Source organism: Salvelinus alpinus, chromosome 13 (assembly GCF_045679555.1).
Source record: "Salvelinus alpinus chromosome 13, SLU_Salpinus.1, whole genome shotgun sequence".
NCBI lineage: Eukaryota > Metazoa > Chordata > Actinopteri > Salmoniformes > Salmonidae > Salvelinus > Salvelinus alpinus.
In genome coordinates, this window is record NC_092098.1 from 24,294,439 (window position 1) to 24,320,243 (window position 25,805).

The following is a 25,805-nucleotide window of genomic DNA, read 5'->3' on the forward strand; positions in this document are numbered from 1 at the left end:
TGCCACATCACATGACATTTGCAATTTTTCGATATCGGTCATCGACGGTATCGGAGATGGTCTTTAAGCGTGTGATGAGGCTTTATAGATAAGGACTTCACAAAATAAGATTTCTTTTTCGTCGTTTGAAGCCACGAAAAACTTTCACTTGGCTTTACGCCATGGACGCCAGAAACGATTCATTGACATTACATTTTGGACTACGTGATATTAGCTAGCTAGATAACTTGCTAAATTAGCTGACGTTGACTTGTAACGTTAATCGAAATGAGAGAAAGGTCTGATGCTAGCTAGCCAATTTTTATGAAAAGCTCGTCGTTATGTGTAGTTAGCTAACTTACTGTTGTTGGCTAGCAATACTAGGGGCTAGCTAGCAAACAGACATTTGATACAATGATGTGCAGCTAACGTTAGAGATGAGTGGAGCTTGCTCGAACTTGCTTGGTCTAACTTACTCAAAATGCTCCGTTATTTAGTAGGTAGCTAAGTTACTTGCAATAACTTTAAGGAAACCATTCATATTGCTTGCTTGTTAGCTACTTAGCTTTCTACTGCAGTTTTCAAACCAGATAGCTAACGTTAGCAAGGATTAACTACTTCCTTGAAGTCTATAGTTACTCATCTTGGGATATTTTAGTTGGATGTTGAGCCTCCATCAGTAACCACGATATTATTGACCAGATAAGAGGCTAACATTGCATAGAGTTACTGGTTCAGTGGTTGAACTTGTTGATAAGACTAGGTCTCATTGCTAATATAGCTGGATCCATAACTCAGTTAGATGGCAAACGTTAGCTAACTTAATTGTCTTGAATGACGGGGACTTAATTCAAAAGCGCATCAGACCATGTTTTTGTACTGGTCTTACTTTCAAGAGACCATTGTCATTAGTTAAATAAATAGCTAGCCAGCTATTTAAGTCAGTTGCTGAGGATGACTGACTCAGAAAGTCCCCTTTCAAATTCTGTTTTGGGAGACTTGCAGTGGCTTTGCATGGTAACACTGTTCATTGCATCCAGCATTACATTGATACTGTATCTAATACAGTATTTTTACGACGATCTACGGATACAGAAGCCTGAGCAAAACAATGCGGTTTCGGAGGAAGCGGACGCTCTGTTGGGATGGGCGCTGTCACTGAAAACCTGGAAAAGGCAGTGGAGAGGTGTTTGGTGCAGAGCGTTGAATGACGAATCGAGGAAGTCTGGGGTGAGTCCCATGACCCATACACTAGTTTATTTAACTTTCCAAATTACTATGGATTTACACAAGTTGCCTGTAGCTAAATAAATGAATAGGAAAGTCAGTAACAGACGTTAGAAAGAATCTACTATATCAGAACAAACAACATATGAATACAGGATCTGTATTAAATGAAACAAGACCTGAGCACACAGGTAAGCCTTGTAGTAGAAGAGATCACCTTCACAGAATCCAGTGTCAACAATCTTGATTCCTGTACCTTGCTACTGTGCCTTGTAACCTTTTCACCTCATACCAAATTGTAAACATGATCAATTTGTAACATGTTCTCTGACTCTTTAGTTGAAACTGTCAAAAATGAAGTGTAATGTTGAGATAATGTCAGTTGTTGGGGCATAGCTTTTTGCTGACCACCACCTGACCCAGGTACTCCTAACTCACACAGAGCCCAGTGCAACTAACATTTGAAGAGGAGAGCCTTCAGTCATCAGAGCTGGTGGTTGGCCAAGTGTCCAGCTTCAAAAAATCTGCTGGTCAGAAGGTAAGATAAAGTCCCTGTGTCTCAGACTGGCTCTCATCGAATGGCTAGCAACAAATTGCACACAGAATGAAAAGCTCAGTACATGATTTTGTATAGTTCAGATATGGTTCATTGTTGTTTCTAAATGCTTATTTTCCTGATTAAAATCAAGTTTGAGGTAAGAGTTTGACAGTGGAGGACTCTTAAACATTAGCTACAGTTAGTAAAGAAAGCAATTATGCTGTTGCCATTTCCTAATCAATGTGCCCTAATATCATAACCAGCCTCTATAGTCAATGTAAATGGCAGTGCTCTATTGGTGCTGCAGCCTTTTAACTTCATTTCAGGTCCGCAGTGGCCAATATTCTGATTCACACAATGTCCATTAGCTTCACTGGCACTTCCAGACATTTTCCTCCTCGCCTTAAATTGTCTGGCCAGAGCCAATAGCACATTTTTACGACCTCTGGATAAGAGCGTCTGCTAAATGACTTAAATGTAAATGTAAATGTCCTCTCCAGCTCCAAGTTTATGGGATCCTCATATAACCAGCGCCTCTTCTAAAAAGGTGAAGAGAATTCTCACTGTTTTTATACATTCTCAGTAAATCAATAATATTTTCACCAATAGCATTAGCAGATTTTGTATGGAAAAGGAAAGCAAAGCAGGGTTTTTCAGATGGACTAGTCTGTTATTTAAGCTGCAATACCTAACTTTTTGGGCGACCTGACCAAATTCACATAGATGTGAATTATAGATCTGTCCTTCTCATTGAAAGCAAGTCTAAAAAGCAGTAGATTTGTTCTATGTGTGCTATTTCTACGATTGCCGTTGTTACGTTTTTGTATCTTTTACATTTTCGGTTTTGTACACCAGGTTCAAACAACTGAAAATACAATATTTTTGGTTATTGAAAATATATTTCACAGCGGTTTAGATGGTACAATGATTCTCTGCACTTGTTTGTTTTGTCACAAACTGAAATTAGGAGAGCTATTAGAATTTTATCAACCAGGAAATGTCGAAGTGATTTCTGCACATTGCACCTTTAAATGCCTGCTCAATTTATTTTGTTTAGGATTTTCTGTAATATGCAAGATCCAGATGCTGCTTCATTGTTTTTAGAGACTTTGGTAAACAAAGGCTTATCCTTGACCTGCCTGCATGAGTGAGTGTGCAGTAAGAAGCTTAGTAGCTGTCTCCTTATAGCCAGCCCAGTACAGATCAACACTAAGGAGATGAGGGAAGTGATGATGAGGAGGATCCTGCTGGGAGAAATGGGAAGTATGATGACATACTTCATGTTTGGAGCTTTCAAGTTGATTGTTGTCACACACTGAACTAGTCAAAAAAAAAAAAAAAAAAACACACACATTAAGAAGAAAACCAGGTAAACAAGTCTGAATGTGAACCATGTATGTACTTTGCAAGAATACCACAATTATGATTGGGCATGTTTAGCACCAAGCACCTTTTTACCTCAAATAGTTTTTTTGTGTAACCTTGATTACTGTACGGTACTATTGTAACTGTATGCTGTCTTGTCTTCCCCTAGGCTGCACAATGCAAGGTTGTCGGGGACAAGCTTCAGTTCTCCCTCAGTGCATCACCATCAGCCATGTCTCCAGGAGAGCCCTGTAGTTACAGCGTGAAGATATCTCCACTTGAACTGCAGGTAAAGGAACACAACAGTTATGTCCACTACATCTGCAGCTAACATCTTTCCCATCTCTATTGGAGCGATGCTTTAGACAAACAAAGGGAGAGTGAGGAAGAGAGGAGGAGGGTGGGCTCCTGGTTCTCTCCTGTGTTGTCTTAATGGAGGAACCTCTGTGATTTATTAAACATGACACACTTCAGCTAGCTTTGCTGCTGCTATGAGAATCGGATTAAATGGCGAGGGCCTAGAGTTTGGAAGATGTCCTGGATACCTTATTTAAATCACTGTCTGTCTAATGTAAAATACTGGAAGGGGTATAGGTGCCCCTTCTTGGTAAAGGTGCCCCATTTATCCTTCTATCTCTACTTTTGTCATTGGAGAAGAGAGAAATTAAGAATAATTTCTCACCCAAAAGTGATGTTGAGAAATGTTCCCTCTTTCATGTTAAACAAGGTAGAGATGGCTTGATACATCCATTTTATTAGCATCACCCGTAACTGGGCACGATTTAAAGTCAAATCTCTGACTCAGGCTCACCCATCATTTTTAGCAATCTAGCCTTTCCCTCTGCTGGTTTTCCCCTCTAGGTTGCTTGCTGTAGCCTAGTACTACTTGTGGTTTCATATTGAACATCATGAAAGTGAGAAAGACAGCCGGAGTGTGTGTTGTGGGTATATTATATAAAGCTCTATAAGCTTCCATCCCGTTTAAGTTATTGAGCTAGTTGTTAAGCGGTTGCAAATGCACGGCTAGTAAGTGGCTGTTGAAGTTAACCCAATTGAAATAAAGCTATTTTTTAATAAATCTGGTGCTTGACTTGTTGCCTCGTTGTGGGAGGTAAAAGTCCAGTGAGAGGTAAAAAATCTAAAGCCAGGACTAGGTTTGGTTTGGTCAGGACACCTTTTGTTAGGGTTTTGGATTGGTTGTTGTTTTTGGGAGGGGTAGAGGGAGGCTATTGTTTAAAAAAAAATCATACTCCCTTCTTCAGTTTGGTCTGGAAAAGTCCTGGGGGCAGGCCTTTTGTAATATTTTCATCCTTTTTCACATTGCAACTGACTGACTCTGACTGACACTAGAATGGTCCCTGTTCTTGTTATGAGTGATTGTGAGGGATATATTTGAACAGTATATTGAGCCAGTGTGTTTCTCTTTCTGCCTCACTCACACGCTCTGTGGTTTTGCAGCTTAGTGCACTTTGGCCATGTGTAACCACACAGTTGTAACACAACTGTAGTATCATTGCAGTGGGGCATTTCATGTGACTGACGTAATGGGTTACTTTAAATGGAATCCTTTTGTTCTCAGGTATTTTTTCCTAAACCATAAGACACTAGGCAATATTCATTCCCCATTACCATAATGACACCGTGTTTGTTAACATTTTCCCACACATTGATGATACATCTCCCATGGAAATAGTAGTGCTTCTGGCAAAATATGGTTGCTGTACTTTACTCACCATTACTTAACTCCATTTGTACTGTGCTTTATGTAACACTAAGGCCTACACTTTTTCCAGTATGACCAAAACCTATTTTTACTGATCAAACTGATTTTTGCTAAATATTTATATTGTATTTTAGTGCTATCAGAAAAAGCCTTTGTTTGGTAACATAGTTGGCTGTACAGTCAGAGTGGATTTTAGGCATGCTGGGACAGGATGGCCCAGTCACTAGCACACAGTCCTCTCTCCCTCTATAGCCCTCTGTCTGTCTCTCTCCCACACTCGCTCACTCTCCTTCTCTCTCACTTACTCTCTTTTTCTCTTTATGGTGGACTGCTCAATTACAGCTCATTGTGTTGGCTTGCACTCTGCAGGGGTGAAGCGTGTATTTGGGATAATACAACAACTGTGTTGTTGCTCATGGTCGTTCTGTTGCCCTCTGTTCCCCAGTTGGACTTGCAGATGAGGGAGGGTGAAGGAGAGGTCTGGGTGGGCTGGGGGGTGTCCCATCTGGAGACATGGGACCTGCAGCTCAGCCCCAGCTTCACACAGGTATGGCCCATAACCCGCAGTCTGTGGTATAAAATATATATAAGGCAAACATTTGAAAAACTAAGATCTTCAATACTTCCTGAGGGTAAACTGCAAACCTCAACATGTTTTATTTTTTTATGATGTTTCCAAAAATCATCAGTCCAGACAAGTCAAACTGTAATGGAGATGATTGCTAGTGATGTGATGGTGGAGTGTTGATCCGTTTGTCTGTCAGGACAGTGCCACAGGCCCCAGTGTGGCTGCAATAAAGGACGTGCTGAGACAGCTGCTGTGTGCGGCGCGTCCCTCCGTGATGCTGAGTTGCAGGCCTGCTCAGGCCACAGAGGTCAAGGTGAGAGGAAGACATTACAGTTTGACACTGGAACAGGACTCCCGTGGGTCAGGACAGGATTGACAGACCAAAGGAACAGGCAGTACAGGAATAGTTATAAACAGTTTTTTGGGGGGAGATAGAAATATGCAATGTGTGAAAAAGAAAAAAAAACGATTATAGTTTACTTTATAAAAATGAAATGTAAAATATATGGTCATTTTCCCCTTCCATCAACCCACTCCAGTTGTAGCCAGCAATGTCGGCGTGGCATTGACTAAAATACAGTAGAATAGAATACAGTATATACAGTGGGGAGAACAAGTATTTGAAACACTGCCGATTTTGCAGGTTTTCCTACTTACAAAGCATGTAGAGGTCTGTAATTTTTATCATAGGTACACTTCAACTGTGAGAGACAGAACCTAAAACAAAAATCCAGAAAATCACATTGTATGATTTTTAAGTAATTCATTTGCATTTTATTGCATGACGTAAGTATTTGATACATCAGAAAAGCAGAACTTAATATTTGGTACAGAAACCTTTGTTTGCAATTACAGAGAGCATACGTTTCCTGTAGTTCTTGACCAGGTTTGCACACACTGCAGCAGGGATTTTGGCCCACTCCTCCATACAGACCTTCTCCAGATCTTTCAGGTTTCGGGGCTGTCGCTGGGCAATACGGACTTTCAACTCCCTCCAAAGATTTTATTTTGGGTTCAGGTCTGGAGACTGGCTAGGCCACTCCAGGACCTTGAGATGCTTCTTACGGAGCCACTCCTTAGTTGCCATGGCTGTGTGCTTCGGGTCGTTGTCATGCTGGAAGACCCAGCCACGACCCATCTTCAATGCTCTTACTGAGGGAAGGAGGTTGTTGGCCAAGATCTCACGATACATGGCCCCATCCATCCTCCCCTCAATACGGTGCAGTCATCCTGTCCCCTTTGCAGATAAGCATCCACAAAGAATGATGTTTCCACCTCCATGCTTCATGGTTGGGATGGTGTTCTTGGGGTTGTACTCATCCTTCTTCTTCCTCCAAACACGGCGAGTGGAGTTTAGACCAAAAAGCTCTATTTTTGTCTCATCAGACCACATGACCTTCTCCCATTTCTCCTCTGGATCATCCAGATGGTCATTGGCAAACTTCAGACGGGCCTGGACATGCGCTGGCTTGAGCAGGGTGACCTTGCGTGCGCTGCAGGATTTTAATCCATGACGGCGTAGTGTGTTACTAATGGTTTTCTTTGAGACTGTGGTCCCAGCTCTCTGCAGGTCATTGACCAGGTCCTGCCGTGTAGTTCTGGGCTGATCCCTCACCTTCCTCATGATCATTGATGCCCCACGAGGTGAGATCTTGCATGGAGCCCCAGACCGAGGGTGATTGACTGTCATCTTGAACTTCTTCCATTTTCTAATAATTGTGCCAACACTTGTTGCCTTCTCACCAAGCTGCTTGTCTATTGTCCTGTAGCCCATCCCAGCCTTGTGCAGGTCTACAATTTTATCCCTGATGTCCTTACACAGCTCTCTGGTCTTGGCCATTGTGGAGAGGTTGGAGTCTGTTTGATTCAGTGTGTGGACAGGTGTCTTTTATACAGGTAACGAGTTCAAACAGGTGCAGTTAATACAGGTAATGAGTGGAGAACAGGAGGGCTTCTTAAAGAAAAACTAACAGGTCTGTGAGAGCCGGAATTCTTACTGGTTGGTAGGTGATCAAATACTTATGTCATGCAATAAAATGCAAATTAATTACTTAAAAATCATACAATGTGATTTTCTGGATTTTTGTTTTAGATTCCGTCTCTCACAGTTGAAGTGTACATATGATAAAAATGACAGACCTCTACATGCTTTGTAAGTAGGAAAACCTGCAAAATCGGCAGTGTATCAAATACTTGTTCTCCCCACTGTACATATGAAATGAGTAAACATTATTAAAGTGACTAATGTTCCATGTTAATGTACAGTTGAAGTCGTAAGTTTTACATACCGTAGCCAAATACATTTACATGCAGTTTTTCACAATTCCTGACATTTATTCTTGTAAAAATTCTCTGTCTTGGGTCAGTTAGGATCACCACTTTATTTTATGATTGTAAAATGTCAGAATAATAGTTGAGAGAGTGATTTATTTCAGCTTTTATTTCTTTCATCACATTCCCAGTGGGTCAGAAGTTTACATACACTCAATTAGTATTTGGTAGCATTGCCTTTAAATTGTGTAACTTGGGTCAAACGTTTCAGGTAGCCTTCCACAAGCTTCCCACAATGATTTGGGTGAATTTTGGCCCATTCCTCCTGACAGAGCTGGTGCAACTGAGTCGGTTTGTAGGCCTCCTTGCTCGCAAACGCTTTTTCAGTTCTGCCCACAAATTGTCTATGGGATTAAGGTCAGGGCTTTGTGATGGCCACTCCAATACCTTGACTTTGTTGTCCTTAAGCCATTTTGCCACAACATTGGAAGCATGCTTGGGGTCATCGTCCATTTGGAAGACCCATTTTTTTTATTTCACCTTTATTTAACCAGGTAGGCCAGTTGAGAACAAGTTCGAGACGGGAGGGATTTTTATCGGGATGGGACAGGAAAGTTCCGGGTTTATAGAACTTTTGCAGAATCAGGACAGTACTGGAAAATTGACAAGACTGGACAGGAATACATTTTCCCTCCTGTGTCAACCTGTCGAAGACATACAACAACACATGCACCCTGTCAGCACATCGTGCTCCTGTCACCTGTTGGCCATTTCTATACCTCTCTATTGATAGATTGCCTGATATGCAGAAGTGCTGAATATCAACATAATTAGGTTGCTTAGTCTCCACCACGTGTTCCTGAGTCAGGTATGTTAATGCTGGGCTGGAACAAAAGCATGCACACCGTGTAGCTCTACACTTCTCTCCACTATATAATATTTGGTAGTACCTAATATCGGCATGTTCTCTGTCCGCTTCTCTAGGAGGCCTGTAAGCAGGTGACATCACCGCCCAAGCCCCCCCGCGCTCACGACTGGAAGCTTCTGGTGAAGAATATCCGGGTGACATGTAAGGAGCAGGAGGACGGTGCTGCAGGTGAGGGACACAACTGGATCACAACCTGGTTCAACCATGAACACATGGGCAAAACAATTAAGTGTTGCTACAGCGCCACATGTGCCTCATGTTGAGGTGGCTGCCAGCAGAGATAACAGTAGCGTGGACCTCAAGGAGCCGCTGAGACTTGTTATTTTCTGACATCAGTTGAACCCATTGAAGCCTACTCACTGTGGTTCCAAACTCTCCTACAGTAGCAGGGCTGTCAGAGCTGCAGATCATCAGCCACAGCAGGGAGAGAGAAGAGCGTCTCTCCCTGTATACATTACTGTTGATAATTAGATGTGTAGTGTTCAGCACTTCTCTCACCGGTTTCTTCTTTTTCATTAAAGCTAAGAGGACAACTATGCTGATAGGGTTTATTGTTGAAATGTGCAGTGTGGAATAAAGCCAAGGAGGCAGCAGCTATGCAATAGCCAGGGCAACTTGTGTCTCCACCAGTTGATACATTATTCATTCAGTTACAAGCCTGATAGCCAGACTGACTTCATCTCAGCCATTGACATGTACACTGATATTTCTAATATTGAGTTGCACCCCCCTTTTTCCTTAGAACAGCCTCAATTCGTCCGTGCATGGACTCTACAAGGTGTCAAGCGTTCCACAGGGATGCTGGCCGATGTTGATTTGAATTCTTCCCACAGTTGTGTCAAGTTGGATAAACCCAGCAGCGTTGCAGTTCTTGACGCACTCAAACCTGCCTGGCACTTAAATATTTTGTCATGCCCATTCACCCTCTGAATGGCACACATACGCAATCCATGTTTCAATTGTTTCCAGGTTTAAAAATCCCTCTTTAACCTGTCTCCTCTTAATTTATACTGATTTGAAGTGGATTTAATAAGTGACATCAATAAGGTATCTTAGCTTTCACCTGGATTCACCTGGCCAGTCTGTCATGGAAAGAGCAAGTGTTCCTAATGTTTTGTACACTCAATGTAAACGTACTGGTCACTACAAGTAACTATCTTGCTATATTACATAACAAAAAAAAAAACATCAGTCCATCTGTTTCAGCTAGAGAGATCTGTTTTTTGCATGAGCTGCTTCTCAATCTACCTCATCCGCCAATATCTCCCTTCCGCATCTACGGTGAAAGGTGGCAGAGCTAAATCTGTTTTTCAGACCGTGAGACATCCCGAAAATCGGTCTTCTCACGAAAACATCAGTAGCGTCCATACGGTTTGGCCTACAAACTATTATGACCCTCTGGAAATTTTCAAGACTAGGAACAAGAGTCATCTGACAGTACCAGTTTAAATAATGAATGGAAATGTATGGATATCGTTTAGTGCCTAAAATAAGGGGTTAAATACATGTCCCAAAATATATACAGTACCAGTCCAAAGTTTGGACACAGCTACTCATTCAAGGGTTTTTCTTTATTTGTACAATTTTCTACATTGTAGAATAATAGTGAAGACCTCAACACTATGAAATAACACATATGGAATAATGTTGTAACCAAAAAAGTGTTAAACAAATCAAAATATATTTTAAATGACAGATTCTTCAAAGTAGCCACCCTTTGTCTTGATGACAGCTTTGCACAGTCTTGGCATTCTCTCAACCCGCTTCATGATGTATAGACCTGGAAGACATTTCAATTAACAGGTGTGCCTTAAAAGTTAATTTGTGGAATTTCTTTCCTTAATGCATTTGAGCCAATCAGTTGGGTTGTGACAGTACAGTAGGGGTGGTATACAGAAGATAGCCCTATTTGGTAAAAGACCAAGTCCATATTATGGCAAGAACAGCACAAATAAGCAAAGGGAAATGACAGTCCATCATTACTTTAAGACATGAAGGTCAGTCAATGCAGAACATTTCAAGAACTCGGAAAGTGCAGTCGCAAAAACCATCAAGCGCTATGATGAAACTGGTTCTTATGAAGACCGCCACAGGAAAGGAAGACCCAGAGTACCTCTGCTGCAGAGGATAAGTTCATTCAAGTTACCAGCCTCAGAAATTGCAGCCCAAATAAATGCTTCAGAGTTCAAGTAACAGACACATCTCAACATCAACTGTTCAGAGGAGACTGCGTGAATCAGGCTTTCATGGTTGAATTGCTGCAAAGAAACCACTACTAAAGGACACCAATAATAAGAAGAGACTTGCTTGGGCCAAGAAACACGAGCAATGGACATTAGACCGGGGCAAATCTGTCCTTTGATCTGATGAGTCCAAATTGGAGATTTTTTTGGTTCTGACCACCGTGTCTTTGTGAGACACAGAATAGGTGAACGGATGATCTCCGCATGTATGGTTCCCACCATGGAGGAGGAGGTGTGATGGTTTGGGAGTGCTTTGCTGGTGACACTGTCGTGATTTATTTAGAATTCAAGGCTCACTTAACCAGCATGTCTACCACAGCATTCTGCAGCGATACACCAGTCCCACTAAGCACAAACCAGATGGGATATAATTTGTTTTTCAACAGGGATATCATTTGTTTTTCAACAGGACAATGACCTATAACACACCTCCAGGGTGTGTAAGGACTATTTGACCAAGAAGGAGAGTAATGGAGTGCTGCATCAGATGACCTGGCTTCCATAATCACCTGACCTCAACCCAATTGGGATGAGTTGGACCGCGGAGTAAAGGAAAAGCAGCCAACACGTATTCAGCATATGTGGGAACTCCTTCAAGACTGTTGGAAAAGCATTCCTCATGAAGCTGGTTTAGAGAATTCCAAGAGTGTGCAAAGCTGTCATCAAGGCAAAAGGTGGCTACTTTGAAGAATCTAAAATATGTTCCATGTAGTGACTCTTTTATTCAATGCATTTCTATGGGCTAATAGCAGTAATGTCCCCCAAAAAATGTATGCCTAAACTAAGGTGTTCAGACCATAGAAATATAATGAACTCATTCTAATACTGTAGGTTCAGACATCCAACGTCAATTACAATTTTATTCCATTTTCCAACAATTAATTGAACGTCGACTTTAATCTAATGTTCAAACATTATAATGCTCATGACTTGGGTTGTCAGTGTACTGTACCAATCAACCCCAATGTTTGATTTGTATGGTGCCGTGCATTTCTGTTGAACTCCTCTTCTGTTGTTTCCACTTCGCAGGCCGTATGAATCCCCTGTGTGTGCTGCAGCTAGACGACCCTCCACAGAAACTCTCCACTTCAGTCCTACAGAACACAGCCAGCCCAGCCTGGGACCAGCCCTTCATCTTGTGAGTCCAGACTCGAGATCCACTGCTACTGCTGCTGCCAGAGAGTCTTTACAGAGCCCTTTTTATATGGATATCAAAAATGAAGCTAGTAGACATTATAGTGGCATGTGAGCTCAATCTCATAGTAAACACTTGCCACCCAGTCGCATAATATCCAACCCACAGTCCCTTTCTCTCCCTCATTGTCTTCCTGTTGCTCGTTCTCAGTTTTGTAAATGTTCCTCTCTCTCACCAAGTGAGCTGAATGGACGATCAAAAGAGCTCAATATTCAGCTGCTGGATGATGGGAAACCTCAGAGTAAGTATATATTTGTTTTGTATCTCTAAATTTAGGCACAGGGAGAGGTAAGGACACTAATAGTATGTCTGATACACACCCACAATATTTGAATTTAAGAACAATTCAAGCTTTTTTTTATCACCCTGTAAATATGTCTGATAGCCTTAAAATGTTGTCATTTTACTCATACAGTGACTTGTTTGTGAGCAAAATTATACAGTTGAAGTCGGAAGTTTACATACACCTTAGCCAAATACATTTAAACTCAGTTTTTCACAATTCCTGACATTTAATCCTAGTAAAAATTCCCTGTCTTAGGTCAGTTAGGATCACCACTTTATTTTATGAATGTGAAATGTCCGGATAATACTAGAGAGAATTATTTATTTCAGCTTTTATTTCTTTCATCACATTCCCAGTGGGTCAGAAGTTTACATACGCTCAATTAGTATTTGGTAGAATTTTCAGTTCCTCCTACACATTTTCTATAGGATTGAGGTCAGGGCTTTGTGATGGCCACTCCAATACCTTTGTTGTACTTAAGCCGTTTTGCCACAACTTTGGAAGTATGCTTGAGGTCATTGTCCATTTGGAAGACCCATTTGTGACCAAGCTTTAACTTCCTGACTGATGTCTTGAGATGTTGCTTCAATATATCCACATCATTTTCGTTCCTCACGATGCCATCTATTTTGTGAATTGCACCAGTCCCTCCTGCAGCAAAGCACCCCCACAACATGATGCTGCCACCCCCATTCTTCACGATTGGGATGGTGTTCTTCAGCTTGCCTCCCCCTTTTTCCTCCTAACATAACGATGGTCATTATGGCCAAACAGTTCTATTTTTGTTTCATCGAACCAGAGGACATTTCTCCAAAAAGTATGATCTTTGTCCCCATGTGCAGTTGCAAACCGTAGTCTGGCTTTTTTATGGCGGTTTTGGAGCAGTGGCTTCTTCCTTGCTGAGTGGCCTTTCAGGTTATGTCGATATAGGACTCGTTTTACTGTTGATATAGATACTTTTGTACCTGTTTCCTCCAGCATCTTCACAAGGTCCTTTGCTGCTGTTCTGGGATTGATTTACACTTTTCGTACCAAAGTACGTTAATCTCTAGGAAACAGAACGCGTCTCCTTCCTGAGCGGTATGACGGCTACGTGGTCCCATGGTGTTTATACTTGCGTACTATTGTTTGTACAGATGAACGCGGTACCTTCAGGCGTTTGGAAATTGCTCCCAAGGATGAACCAGACTTGTGGAGGTCTACAATTTTTTTCCTGAGGTCTTGGCTGATTTCTTTTGATTTTCCCATGATGTCAAGCAAAGAGGCACTGAGTTTGAAGGTAGACCTTGAAATACATCCACAGGTACACCTCCAATTGACTCAAATTATGTCAATTGGCCTATCAGAAGCTTCTAAAGCCATGACATAATTTTCTGGAATTTTCCAAGCTGTTTAAAGGCACAGTCAACTTAGTGTATGTAAATCTCTGACCCACTAGAATTGTGATACAGTGAAATAATCTGTCTGTAAACAATTGTTTGACAAATTACTTCTTTCATGCACAAAGTAGGTGTCTTAACCGACTTGCCAAAACTATAGTTTGTTAACAAGAAATTTGGAGTGGTTGAAAAATGAGTTTTAATGACTCCAACCTAAGTGTATGTAAACTTCTGACTTCAACTGTATGTATGAAGTCTTGTTATAGCAAACTGATTGGGATGTGTTGTCTTCCTGACAGACTCCTTAATGGGTCAAGTGTCCGTGCCTTTTGATCTGGTGAAGAAGCAACCCAAAGGACAGCAAACATTTGCCCTCATATCCAAAGACCAAGGGACTGGGTCACTTACTGCTGAGGCAAGATAACTACCTTTTTTAAGGCCCAGTGTGTTTTATATATATTTCCACACTGAGGTAGGAATAATATTGTGAAAATTATGATAATGCCCTTTTACTGTAAGAGCTATGAAAAAAGACCCCCTGAAATGTCAGCCTGTTTTGGTGGGATGGAGTTTTGACCTGCCTGGTGACATCACCAGTTGGTTAACAGACCAGTAAGAAAGAGTTCCAAACCTCTCTGCCAATAACAGCTAGTTTTCCGCTCCTCACTCCCAGACCGTCTTAGCAAAATTCTTGCTTGTCAAATTGCTCTTAGCTAAGAAGCTATTTTTGTTTCTTTTTGGACATTTTATTGAAAAGATTCACAGTAAGTTACTTAATTGTTCCCCAGAAATTATTTGATATAGAAATAACAATATCTGCTTTGGACATTTTAACATCTTAATACATATCAAATTCATATCCAATACCTTACCGTTTTACACAATGAATCATGTCATTCCATCCTTTCTCTCGTCCCCAAGTTTACCTACTTGGAACCTAGCGAGGTGCGGTCTTGGCAGTCCCCTACTCCAGCCCCCACTAAGAGAGTGGAGATGGACCGCACGGTCATGCCCTGCGGTACTGTGGTGACCACAATCACTGCAGTGAAGAGTAAACCAGCTCGACCTCTACTGCCTGGACTCAGCAAACATCCAACCCAGCGTACGTATTGAGTCTTTAACAATACAATTAACGTTTAAGATGGAACCCCAAAAGTATGACAGCAGGTAACCTAGCGGTTAAGAGCTTTGGTCCAATAACCGAAAGGTCGCTGGTTTGAATCCTGAGCCAACTAGATGGAACATCTGTTAATGTGCCCTTGAGCAAGGCACTTAACCTGAATTGCTCCTGTAAGTCATTCTGGCTAAGAGGGTCTGCTAAAAGACTAAAATGTAAATGTATGGCAATAATTTGGAGGTAATTTAGTCCTCCTTGTCCACATACTATCAACTATTCTCTGAGGCTTTGATGTTCAGGCTTTTGGACTTTTATTCAACACTGCCTCTTGTCTAGGCATTACTATGAGATGTTGCTTACAGGAGATGGGCTCAGCTTATTTTAACTCAAATGTATAGAATGCAATTACCGGTATTATTGTCAATAAAGTGATAAGGATCTTATCCAAGTGATCTTGCATGTTTTCAGAGACCCCCTTGAAGCCTCCCAGCAGCACCAAGTCCAAGCTGTCGTCTCGGAGGGTGTCAGAGCAGCCATCCATGCTGGGGACGATGGGGAGCAAGGCCCTGTCCTCCTCAGACACAGAGCTGCTCATGCTCAATGGGTCTGATCCCGTAGCAGAGGCCGCCATCCGCCAGCTCCACGAGTCAGCCAAGCAGAAGCTCAAGTCCCCGGTCAAGAAGAGCACCATCATCATCTCAGGAGTGGCCAAGGTACCATAATAATACGTAAGATTTGGTTAGGGCTTTTCTGAAACCCAAAGACACTTGAACTCAAAGGCATACCATACAGTGCAGCTCGGCAGTACACTCCAAAGGTCAAATAGGGGATGCTTATATTTGCCCATTTTCACTGCATTTGCAAGTGGGTAACCTGCACAAGTGTGAAATGCAAATGTTTTTTGCATATCCAAACCCTCACTGAGACACCCACAAAGATTGTGGTCACAGTCAGGGATCAGCCATTATTGATGGCGACCCTGGAGCAATTAGAGTTAAGTGCCTTGCTCAAGGGCAGAGCAACATTTTTTTTCACGTTGTTGGTTTGGGGATTCAAACTAGCAACCTTTTGGTTACTGGCCCAAAGCTCTAACCGCTAGGCTACTCTCTACCTCTTAGAGGCTCTTCAGCTCTTCTTTTTGAAATGTTAAGAGTGGGTTTTCTATTCTGTACTCCATTTCCTAGACCCCTCTTTCTCAGGATGATGAGATGGCATTGATGGTGGGCTACGCTGCTGCGATGGATGCCTCCATGTCGGAGCAGGGTTCTCAGGAGATTTCTGTGGCGACTGCGTCAGTAGTAGGAGCCAGTAGCAACCCCCCGGCCGCGTGGTCAGAACCCCAGGAGGGCCCCAGTGGAGTTGCCCAGGCTCAAGCCCAGCAGGCCCCGGAGGACTGGGAGAGCCAAGCAGAAGAGGACCCAGACAGGAATGCAGATAAAACCTCCATGTCCCTCTGCATCTCAGAGTCAGGCTCCAAAAAGAGCAGGGGTGAGAGTTTATGGGATGGTGCCCTATGCCGGCACTGTGGCAAATCTTTAAGATCTTATTGTTGTGTCTATTTTTAACCTTATTCTCTCCTAAAATATTCTACCGGCCATATCACTTTGGTAACTCTCTTACTCTACTCAAGTCCTTATGATCCTGGTCACCACTCCAGTCTGTTGTTTTTAGTGTCTGTCTCTCTCTCTTTCCATCTCGTGATCTGATTTCTCATTTTTCCTTCCTCCTATGTCCACCCTTCCCTTGTCTCTTTATTCTTTGCCATCTTAAAGAGGATACCATTGCTAACCAGAAATGTTTTCCTGAAGAGTAAGTTACCTCACAAGCAGCTGTTAGTAGCTTGGTACAGTAGTGACTAGACTAGCGTGCTATCCATCTATGAAATGTGACATTCACATTTTCTTTCAGATGGTATAACATCTTTTAGGCCGCAACAGCTCCAAGCTGAGTTGTAGGAGCAGTTTTAGGTGCACTTCTATCAAGGTCGGTGCTATTTTTCAGGAACAGAGTTGGGGCTGGGCAATATGGCCTAAAAATCGTATCTTAACGATTCACAATATATCACTTTTTAAAAAATTATGTTTTCTCTGAATACGCTTTGTTGTACAATTAAAGGTCAAATACACTGCATTTTCAATGATCTAAAGAATTTCCGGTTTGTGAAATTATATCCTTTTTTGCAATAATCACTGATCTGGCTTTCAAGTCTGTCTATTAAAATGTGTTTTTTGTTACAAATTTAACTAGAACCGTGCATAATGCACATTCACTAATAATGACTAACTTCTTGTAGCAGGCATAACAGAAAATGAACACGGGTTTCATAAACAATCTTTCAAGCACAAGCCCATGTAGAAGTGAGTAACCAGCTAATCTTTATATTTCAAGTTTAGCCAAATTGGAACTACAGTGCATTGGGAAAGTATTCAGACCCCTTGACTTTTTCCACATTTTGTTAAGTTACAGCCTTACTTTAAAATTGATTAAATTGTTTTTTTCTTTCATAAATCTACACATAATACCCATAATGACAAAGCATAAACAGGTTTTTTCTTTTTTTTTGCACACAAAGTAAATTAATAAAATATCACATTTATATAAGTATTCAGACCCTTTACTCAGACCTTTGGTAGCAATACAGCCTCGATTCTTCTTGGGTATGACGCTACAAGCTTGGCAAACCTGTATTTGGGGAGTTACTCCCATTGTCTGCAAATCCTCTCAAACTCTGTCAGGTTGGATGGGGAGCATCGCTGCACAACTATTTTCAGGTCACTCCAGAGATATTAGATCGGGTTCAAGTCCGGGCTCTGGCTGGGCCACTCATGGACATTCAGAGACTTGTCCCGAAGCCACTCCTGTGTTGTCTTGGCTATGTGCTTAGGATCGTTGTCCTGTTGGAAGGTGAAACTTCGCCCCAGTCTGAGGTTTTCATCAAGGATCTCTCTGTACTTTGCTCTGTTCATCTTTCCCTCGATCCTGACTAGTCTTCCAGTTCCTGCCGCTGAAAAAGATCTCCACAGTTTGATGCTACCACCACCATGCTTTACTGTAGGGATGGTGCCAGGTTTCCTCCAGATGTGACGCTTGGCATTCAGGCCAAAGAGTTCAAACTTGGTTTCATCAGACCAGAGAATCTTATTTCTCATGGTCTGAGAGTCCTGTAGGTACCTTTTGGCAAACTCCAAGCGAGCTGTCATGTGCCTTTTACTGAGGAGTGGCTTCCGTCTGGCCACTATACAATAAATGCCTGATTGGTGTAGTGATGCAGAGATGGTTGTCCTTCTGGAAGGTTCTCCCATCTCCACCGAGGAACTCTGGCGCTCTGTCAGAGTGACCATCAGGTTCTTGGTCACCTCCCTGACCAAGGCCCTTCTTCCCTGATTGCTCAGTTTGGCCGGGCGGCCAGCTCTGGGAAGATTCTTGGTGGTTCCAAACTTCCATTTTAAGAATGATGGAGGCCACTATTCTTGGGGACCTTCAATGTTGCAGACTTTTTGGGTACCCTTCTCCAGATCTGTGCCTTGACACAATCCTGTCTCGGAGCTCAACAGACAATTCCTTAGGCCTCATTGCTTGGTTTTTGCTCTGACATGCATGTGGGACTTATATAGACAGGTGTGTGCATTTCCATATCATGTCCAATCAATTGATCGTACCACAGGTGGACTCCAATCAAGTTGTAGAAACATCTCAAGGTTGATTAATGGGAATAGGATGCACCTGAGCTCAATTTAGATTGTCATAGCAAAGGGTCTGAATACTTATTTTCATAAGATATTTCTGTTTTTTATTTTTAATAAATTAGCAACATTTTTTTTATTTAATACATTTTAGAATAAGGCTATAACGTAACAAAATGTTGAAAAAGGAGAGAGAGAGCTTAACTAGTGTCTCCCGGTATGATGCGGTCAAGACGGGTACTATGTAATCATATTTGATGATAAATAACCTCGCTATGGCAGCTATTAGTCTACTATAACGCAAGTTGGCTTGCTTGGTTGGTTGCTGTCTCCCTCCTCCCTGCTCCCCGTTTCACTCGCTCACAGTAACTTACAGCTCCTCCCCCACTTGCTAGAGCAGCCATCCTCTCTCCCTCCTCTCCGCTTAATAACTTAGCTTAAAAAATGACTTTCCTGCTGCTTCTCTCTTTTTTTCACCTTTATTTAACCAGGTAGGCCAGTTGAGAACAAGTTCTCATTTACAACTGCGACCTGGCCAAGATAAAGCAAAGCAGTGCGACAAAATCAAACAACACAGAGTTACACATAAACAAACGTACAGTCAATAACACAATAGAAAAAGTATATGTACAGTATGTGCCAATGTAGAAGAGTAGGGAGGTAGGAAATAAATAGGCCATAGAGGTGAACTAATTACAATGTAGCATTAACACTGGAGTGATGGGTGTGCAGATGATGATGATGTGCAAGTAGAGATATTGGGGTGCAAAAGAGCACGAGGGTAAGTAATCATATGGGGGTGAGGTAGTTGGGTGTGCTATTTACAGATGGGCTGTGTACAAGGTACAGTGATAGGTAAGCTGCTCTGACAGCTGATGTTAAAAGTTAGAGAGGGTGATATAATACTCCAGCTTCAGTGATTTTTGCAATTCGTTCCAGTCATTGGCAGCAGAGAACTGGAAGGAAAGGCGGCCAAAGGAAGTGTTGGCTTTGGGGATGACCAGTGAGATATACCTGCTGGAGTACGTGCTACGGGTGGGTGTTGCTATGGTGACCAGTGAGCTGAGATAAGGCGGGGCATTACCTAGCATAGACCTATAGATGACCTGGAGCCAGTGGATTTTGCAACGAATATGTAGTGAGGGCCAGCCAACGAGAGCGTACAGGTCGCAGTGGTGGGTAGTATATGGGGCTTTAGTAACAAAACGGATGGCACTGTGATAGACTACATCCAATTTGCTGAGTAGAGTGTTGGAGGCTATTTTGTAAATGACATCGCCGAAGTCAAGGATAGGTAGGATAGTCAATTTTACGAGGGTATGTTTGGCAGCATGAGTGAAAGAGGCTTTGTTGCGATTCTAGATTTAATTTTGGATTGGAGATGCTTGATGTGAGTCTGGAAGGAGAGTTTACAGTCTAACCAGACACCTAGGTATTTGTAGTTGTCTACATATTCAGAACAGTCCAGAGGAGTGATGCTAGTCGGGTGGGAGAGTGCGGGCAGCAATCGGTTGAAGAGCTTGCACTTAGTTTTACTTGCATTTAAAAGCAGTTGGAGGCCTCTAAAGGAGTGTTGTATGGCATTGAAGCTCGTTTGGAGGTTTGTTAGCACGGTGTCCAAAGAAGGGCCAGATGTATACAGAATGGTGTCGTCTGCATAGAGGTGGATCAGGGAATCACCAGCAGCAAGAGCGACATCATTGATATCTACAGAGAAAAGAGTTGGCCAGAGAATTGAACCCTGTGGCAACCCCATAGAGACTGCCAGCGGTCCGGACAACAGGCCCTCCGATTTGACTCACTGAACTCTGTCTGAGACATAGTTGGTGAACCAGGCGAGGCAGTCATTTGAGAAGCCAATGCTATTGAGTGTGCCAATAAGAATGCGGTGATTGACAGAGTCGAAAGCCTTGGCCAGGTCGATGAATACGGCTGCACAGTACTGTCTTTTATCGATGTCGGTTATGATATCGTTTAGGTCCTTGAGCGTGGCTGAGGTGCACCCATGACCAGCTCAGAAATCAGATTGCATAGTGGAGAAGGTAGGGTGGGATTCGAAATGGTCGGTGATCTGTTTGTTAACTTGACTTTCGAAGATTTTAGAAAGGCAGGGAAGGATGGATATAGGTCTATAACAGTTTGGGTCTAGAGTGTCTCCCCCTCTGAAGAGGGGGATGACCGCGGCAGCTTTCCGTACTGGGGATCTGGGGATCTCAGACGATACGAAAGAGAGGTTGAACAGGCTAGTAATAGGGGTTGCAACAATTTTGGCAGATAATTTTTGAAAGAGAGGGTCCAGATTGTCTAGCCCAGCTGATTTGGTAGGGATCCAGATGTTTTATCTCTTTCAGAACATCAGCTGTCAGGATTTGGGTGAAGAAGAAGCAGGGGGGGCAAATTGCTACAGGGGGTGCTGAGATGTTGGCCGGAGTATGGGTAGCCATGGCCAGCCGTAGAAAAATGCTTATTGTAATGATCAATTATCGTAGATTTATCGGTGGTGACAATGTTTCCTATCCTCAGTGCAGTGGGCAGCTGGAAGGAGGTGCTCTTATTCTCCATGGACTTTACAGTGTCCCAAAACGTTTTGAAATGTTTGAAAGCCTTAGCTTTCCTAACTGACTGAGTATATTGGTTCTTGACTTCCCTGAAAAGTTGCATATCGCTTGGGCTATTCGATGCTAATGCAGAACACCACAGGATGATATTGTGCTGGTCAAGGACTGTCAAGTCTGGGGTAAACCAAGGGCTATATCTGTTCTTAGTTCTACATTTTTTGAATGGGGCATGCTTATTTAAGATGGAGAGGAAAGCGCTTTTAAAGAGCAACCAGGCATCCTCTACTGACGGGATGAGGTCAGTATCCTTCCAGGATACCTGGGCCAGGTCGATTTAGAAAGGCCTGTTTGCTGAAGTGTTTTAGGGAATGTTTGACAGTGATGAGGGGTGGTCGTTTGACCGCGGACCCATTACGCACGCAGGCAATGAGGCAATGATCACTGAGATCCTGGTTGAAGACAGCAGAGGTGTATTTAGAAGGCAAGTTGGTAAGGATGATATCTAAGAGGGTGCCCATGGTTACGGATTTAGGGTTGTACCTGGTAGGTTCCTTGATAATTTGTGTGAGATTGAGGGCATCTAGCTTAGACTGTAGGTCGGCCGGGGTGTTAAGCATGTCCCAGTTTAGGTCACCGAACAGTACGAACTCTGAAGATGGATGGGGGGCAATCAATTCACATATGGTGTCCAGGGCAAGGTTGAGGGCTGAAGGTGCTCTTTAACAAGCGACAACGGTGAGAGATTTGTTTCTGGGAAGGTGAATTTTTAAAAGTAGAAGCTCGAATTGTTTGGTCACAGACCTGGATAGTATGACAGAACTCTGCAAGCTATCTCTGCAGTAGATTGCAACTCCACCCCATTTGGCAGTTCTATCTTGTTGGACAATGTTATATTTAGGGATGGAAATTTCAGGATTTTTCGTGGCATTCCTAAGCCAGGATTCAAACATGGCTAGGACATCCGGGTTGGCAGAGAGTGCTAAAGCAGTGAATAAAACAAACTTAGGGAGGAGGCTTATAGTGTTAACATGCATGAAACCAAGGCTTTTACAGTTACAGAAGTCAACGAATGAGAGTGCCTGGGGAATGGGAGTGGAGCTAGGTGCTGCAGGACCTGGGTTAACCTCTACATCACCAGAGGAACAGAGGAGGAGTAGGATAAGGATACGGCTAAAGGCTATAAGAACTGGTCGTCTAGTGCGTTCGGAACAGAGAGTAAAAGGAGCAGGTTTCTGGGCGTGGGAGAATAGATTCAAGTCCTAATGTACAGAGAAGGGTATGGTAGGATGTGAATACAGTGGAGGTTAACCTAGGCATTGAGTGACGATGAGACTCTTCCTAGAGCTGGCCACCCGGCCAAACTGAGCAATCGGGGGACAAGGGCCTTGGTCAGGGAGGTGGCCAAGAACCAGATGGTCCCTCTGGCAGAGCTCCAGAGTTCCTCCGTGGAGATGGGAGAACCTTCCAGAAGGACAACCATCTCTGCAGCACTCCACCAATCAGCCCTTTATGGTAGAGTGGCCAGACGAAAGCCACTCCTCAGGAAAAGGCCCATGACAGCCTGCTTGGAGTTTGACAAAAGTCACATAAAGACTCTCAGACCATGAAAACAAGATTCTCTGGTCTGATGAAACCAAGATTGAACTCTTTGGCCTGAATGCCAAACGTCACGTCTGGAGGAAATGTGGCACCATCCCTATGGTGAAGCATGATGGTGGCAGCAAGTTGCTGTGGGGATGTTTTACAGGGACTGGGAGACTAGTCAGGATCGAGCGAAAGATGAACAGAGCAAAGTACAGAGAGATCCTTGGAAACCTGCTCAGGACCTCAGACTGAGACGAAGGTTCGCCTTCCAACAAGACAACAACCCTAAGCACACAGCCAAGACCACGCAGGAGTGGATTCGGGACAAGTCTCTAAATGTCCATGAGTGGCCCAGCCAGAGCCCGAACTTGAACCCGATCAAACATCTCTGGAGAGACCTGAAAATAGCTGTGAAGCGACGCTCACCATCCAACCTGACAGAGCTTGAGAGGAGAGAAGAGAAGATTGGGAGACATTCCCCAAATACAGGTGTGCCAAGCTTGTAGCGTCATACCCAAGAAGAATCGAGGCCGTAATCGCCGCCAAAGGTGCTTCAACAAAGTACTGAGTAAAGGGTCTGAATACTTATGTAAATGTGATATTTAAATTTTTTATTCTTAATACATTTCCAAAAATGTCTAAAAACCTGTTTTTGCTTTGTCATTATGGGGTATTGTGTGTAGATTTATGAAGGGGGGAAAAAACAATTTTAATAAATTTTAGAAGGCTGTAACATAACAAAATGTGGAAAAAGTCAAGGGGTCTGAATACTTTCCAAAGGCACTGTACATGTATTTTTGGCTTCAAAGACATTAACACTTGTAGGCTATAACAAATGTGCATTGTCTTGCAGTGACAGAACGATAATTGAGGAATTGCAAATAATTAATGATTACCTAGTTGGGCTAACTTTTTAAAAACTTCTTGATGTAGACCTACATCATCACCCTCTGCCTGCATCCCTACCTATAGCCTCTGGTATAATGCATTTCCACCTGTCACTCCGATGGTTTTCATATAAGCATTGTAGGCAACTCGACTGTGCCCAGAAAATGTCTAACTGCCCACAAACTGAATAGCCTTATTTTAGCTGGCTACTAGACAGAGACGCTGTCCGTTCAGCCACACCCCATGGAGCTCCACTGTGCCTACCTGTACCGAGGCGCTGTCCATTCAGTGGTGCTAAATCACAGGCACGTCCTTAATGTGTCGATTTTTCTTAATTTCTTGGTCGAGTTTGTTTGTCTTTGTGTCCTTCCCGGTTGTAGGCTAAGTCATTCCTTTGTGTGCCTTTTATTTCAGTGCATGTATAGGATTTATCTGGCATAGTTTGCATTCGCGTCAGCTGTTTTATGCTCTGGTTACTTTCACATTGATGTTGGTATTTAAAGTGGGCATTGATAGCGTGTATTTTGCATCTGTCATTTTGCAGTGTATGCACTGCTCCACAAGTAGGATAAATGAGTAGGTATCCTACGCACATACTGTCCTGCTACCCAGCCGACAAAAATTAGGGGAGTCCGTGAGAATCACTCCCTGTCCCCCCTCAAGATAGGGAGACCCTGGGAAGTACTCTGTGGCCCCCCCAGCCAAGGTCGGCACCGAATCTTGCTCAGACAGTCTGTTTTTAAGATACTATAATCGACATTGTTACAGTTATAATGTTTTACCCTAATTCTGACAAACTACACACATCATGACTAAAATTACACATCATTTATTATAATTTTACTGACTAGCACTACACACGTAATTGATTATAATTGTATGATTCTAATCAATTTCATACAATTATATATTCTAATTAATTTCATACAATTATATGGCTTCAGGGTGGAATATTCTAGTCATTAATTTAAACCTATAAATTCCATCAACAGTAGCCTACAATATGTATCATGAGTTTGAGTAGTACGTTGTACAGGCCATTCCGTAGACCTTGAAACCAAATATAAAGCTCATATTGGGGTGATAATGTCTGGGGGACATTTTTGTTTTTGCTCTTCTCCAAATAGCATTTTAGAGTTTTTTAAAAATTGTGTAGAAGTACAGTAAATGTATTTCTACACCCCACTTTGCAATACCCGAGGTTTAGCCGAACTGACACCACTGCAACCCCATCCCCAAACTACTTCCCGCGGCTATGTAGAGGACACCATTTCAGTTATTGTTGAATTATATTAGTTTACGACAACCTTGTCTTGTTTCTTCCTCTTCCTCCTACCAGGAGGCGGCTTCCTGCAAAAGAGTGCCAAGCTGTTCTTCCGCCGGCGCCGCCAGTGCAAGGACCCGGGTATGAGCCAGTCGCACAACGACCTGGTGTACCTGGAGCAACCTGTGAGTGTGGACCGAGAGAAACGCACGGCCACTTTCAGCCGGATGTTGAACCGCAAGCTGCTGCCCAAGAGCAAGAGCAAAGCCAACGGCTCCACAACCCAGACACCCACTCCCACCCTGGAGGAACAACACGCAGCCTGACTCTCCCTCCAATAGTTCTGGAGCCCCCCACGCCGCCACTCCTACCGCCTCTAGCCCCTTCTTTAGTCCTCCAGCCCCCCACTCCACCACCCCTACAACCCGCTTCTTCTCCTCCTCTAGTCCTCCAGCCCCCCACTCCACCACCCCTACCACCTGCTTCTTCCCCTCCTCTAGTCCTCCAGCCCCCCACTCCACCACCCCTACCACCCGCTTTTTCGCCTCCTCTAGTCCTCCAGCCCCCCACTCCACCACCCCTACCACCCGCTTTTTCGCCTCCTCTAGTCCTCCAGCCCCCCACTCCACCACCTCTACCACCCGCTTCTTCCCCTCCTCTAGTCCTCCAGCCCCCCACTCCATCACTCCTACAACCCGCTTCTTCTCCTCCTCTAGTCCTCCAGCCCCCCACTCCACCACCCCTACAACCCGCTTCTTCTCCTCCTCTAGTCCTCCAGCCCCCCACTCCACCACCCCTACCACCTGCTTCTTCCCCTCCTCTAGTCCTCCAGCCCCCCACTCCACCACTCCTACCACCCGCTTCTTCTCCTCCTCTAGTCCTCCAGCCCCCCACTCCACCACCCCTACCACCCGCTTCTTCTACTCCTCTAGTCCTCCAGCCCCCCACTCCACCACCCCTACAACCCGCTTCTTCTCCTCCTCTAGTCCTCCAGCCCCCCACTCCACCA

The 25,805-nt window shown here is 43.4% G+C and overlaps 1 protein-coding gene across 1 annotated transcript; it reads left to right on the top strand.

The window, feature by feature from the left end:
* LOC139537434 (C2 domain-containing protein 2-like) lies at nucleotides 1-25,264 on the top strand. Its single transcript, XM_071338707.1, has 13 exons — nucleotides 1-1,209; nucleotides 1,649-1,744; nucleotides 3,279-3,398; nucleotides 5,278-5,379; nucleotides 5,597-5,713; nucleotides 8,656-8,767; nucleotides 11,872-11,980; nucleotides 12,217-12,278; nucleotides 14,002-14,117; nucleotides 14,624-14,804; nucleotides 15,288-15,532; nucleotides 16,004-16,307; nucleotides 24,872-25,264. The coding sequence occupies exons 1-13, from the start codon at nucleotides 934-936 to the stop codon at nucleotides 25,120-25,122; spliced, it is 2,091 nt and encodes a 696-aa protein (XP_071194808.1). The 5' UTR covers nucleotides 1-933; the 3' UTR covers nucleotides 25,123-25,264.
* Nucleotides 25,265-25,805: the final 541 nt, after the last annotated feature.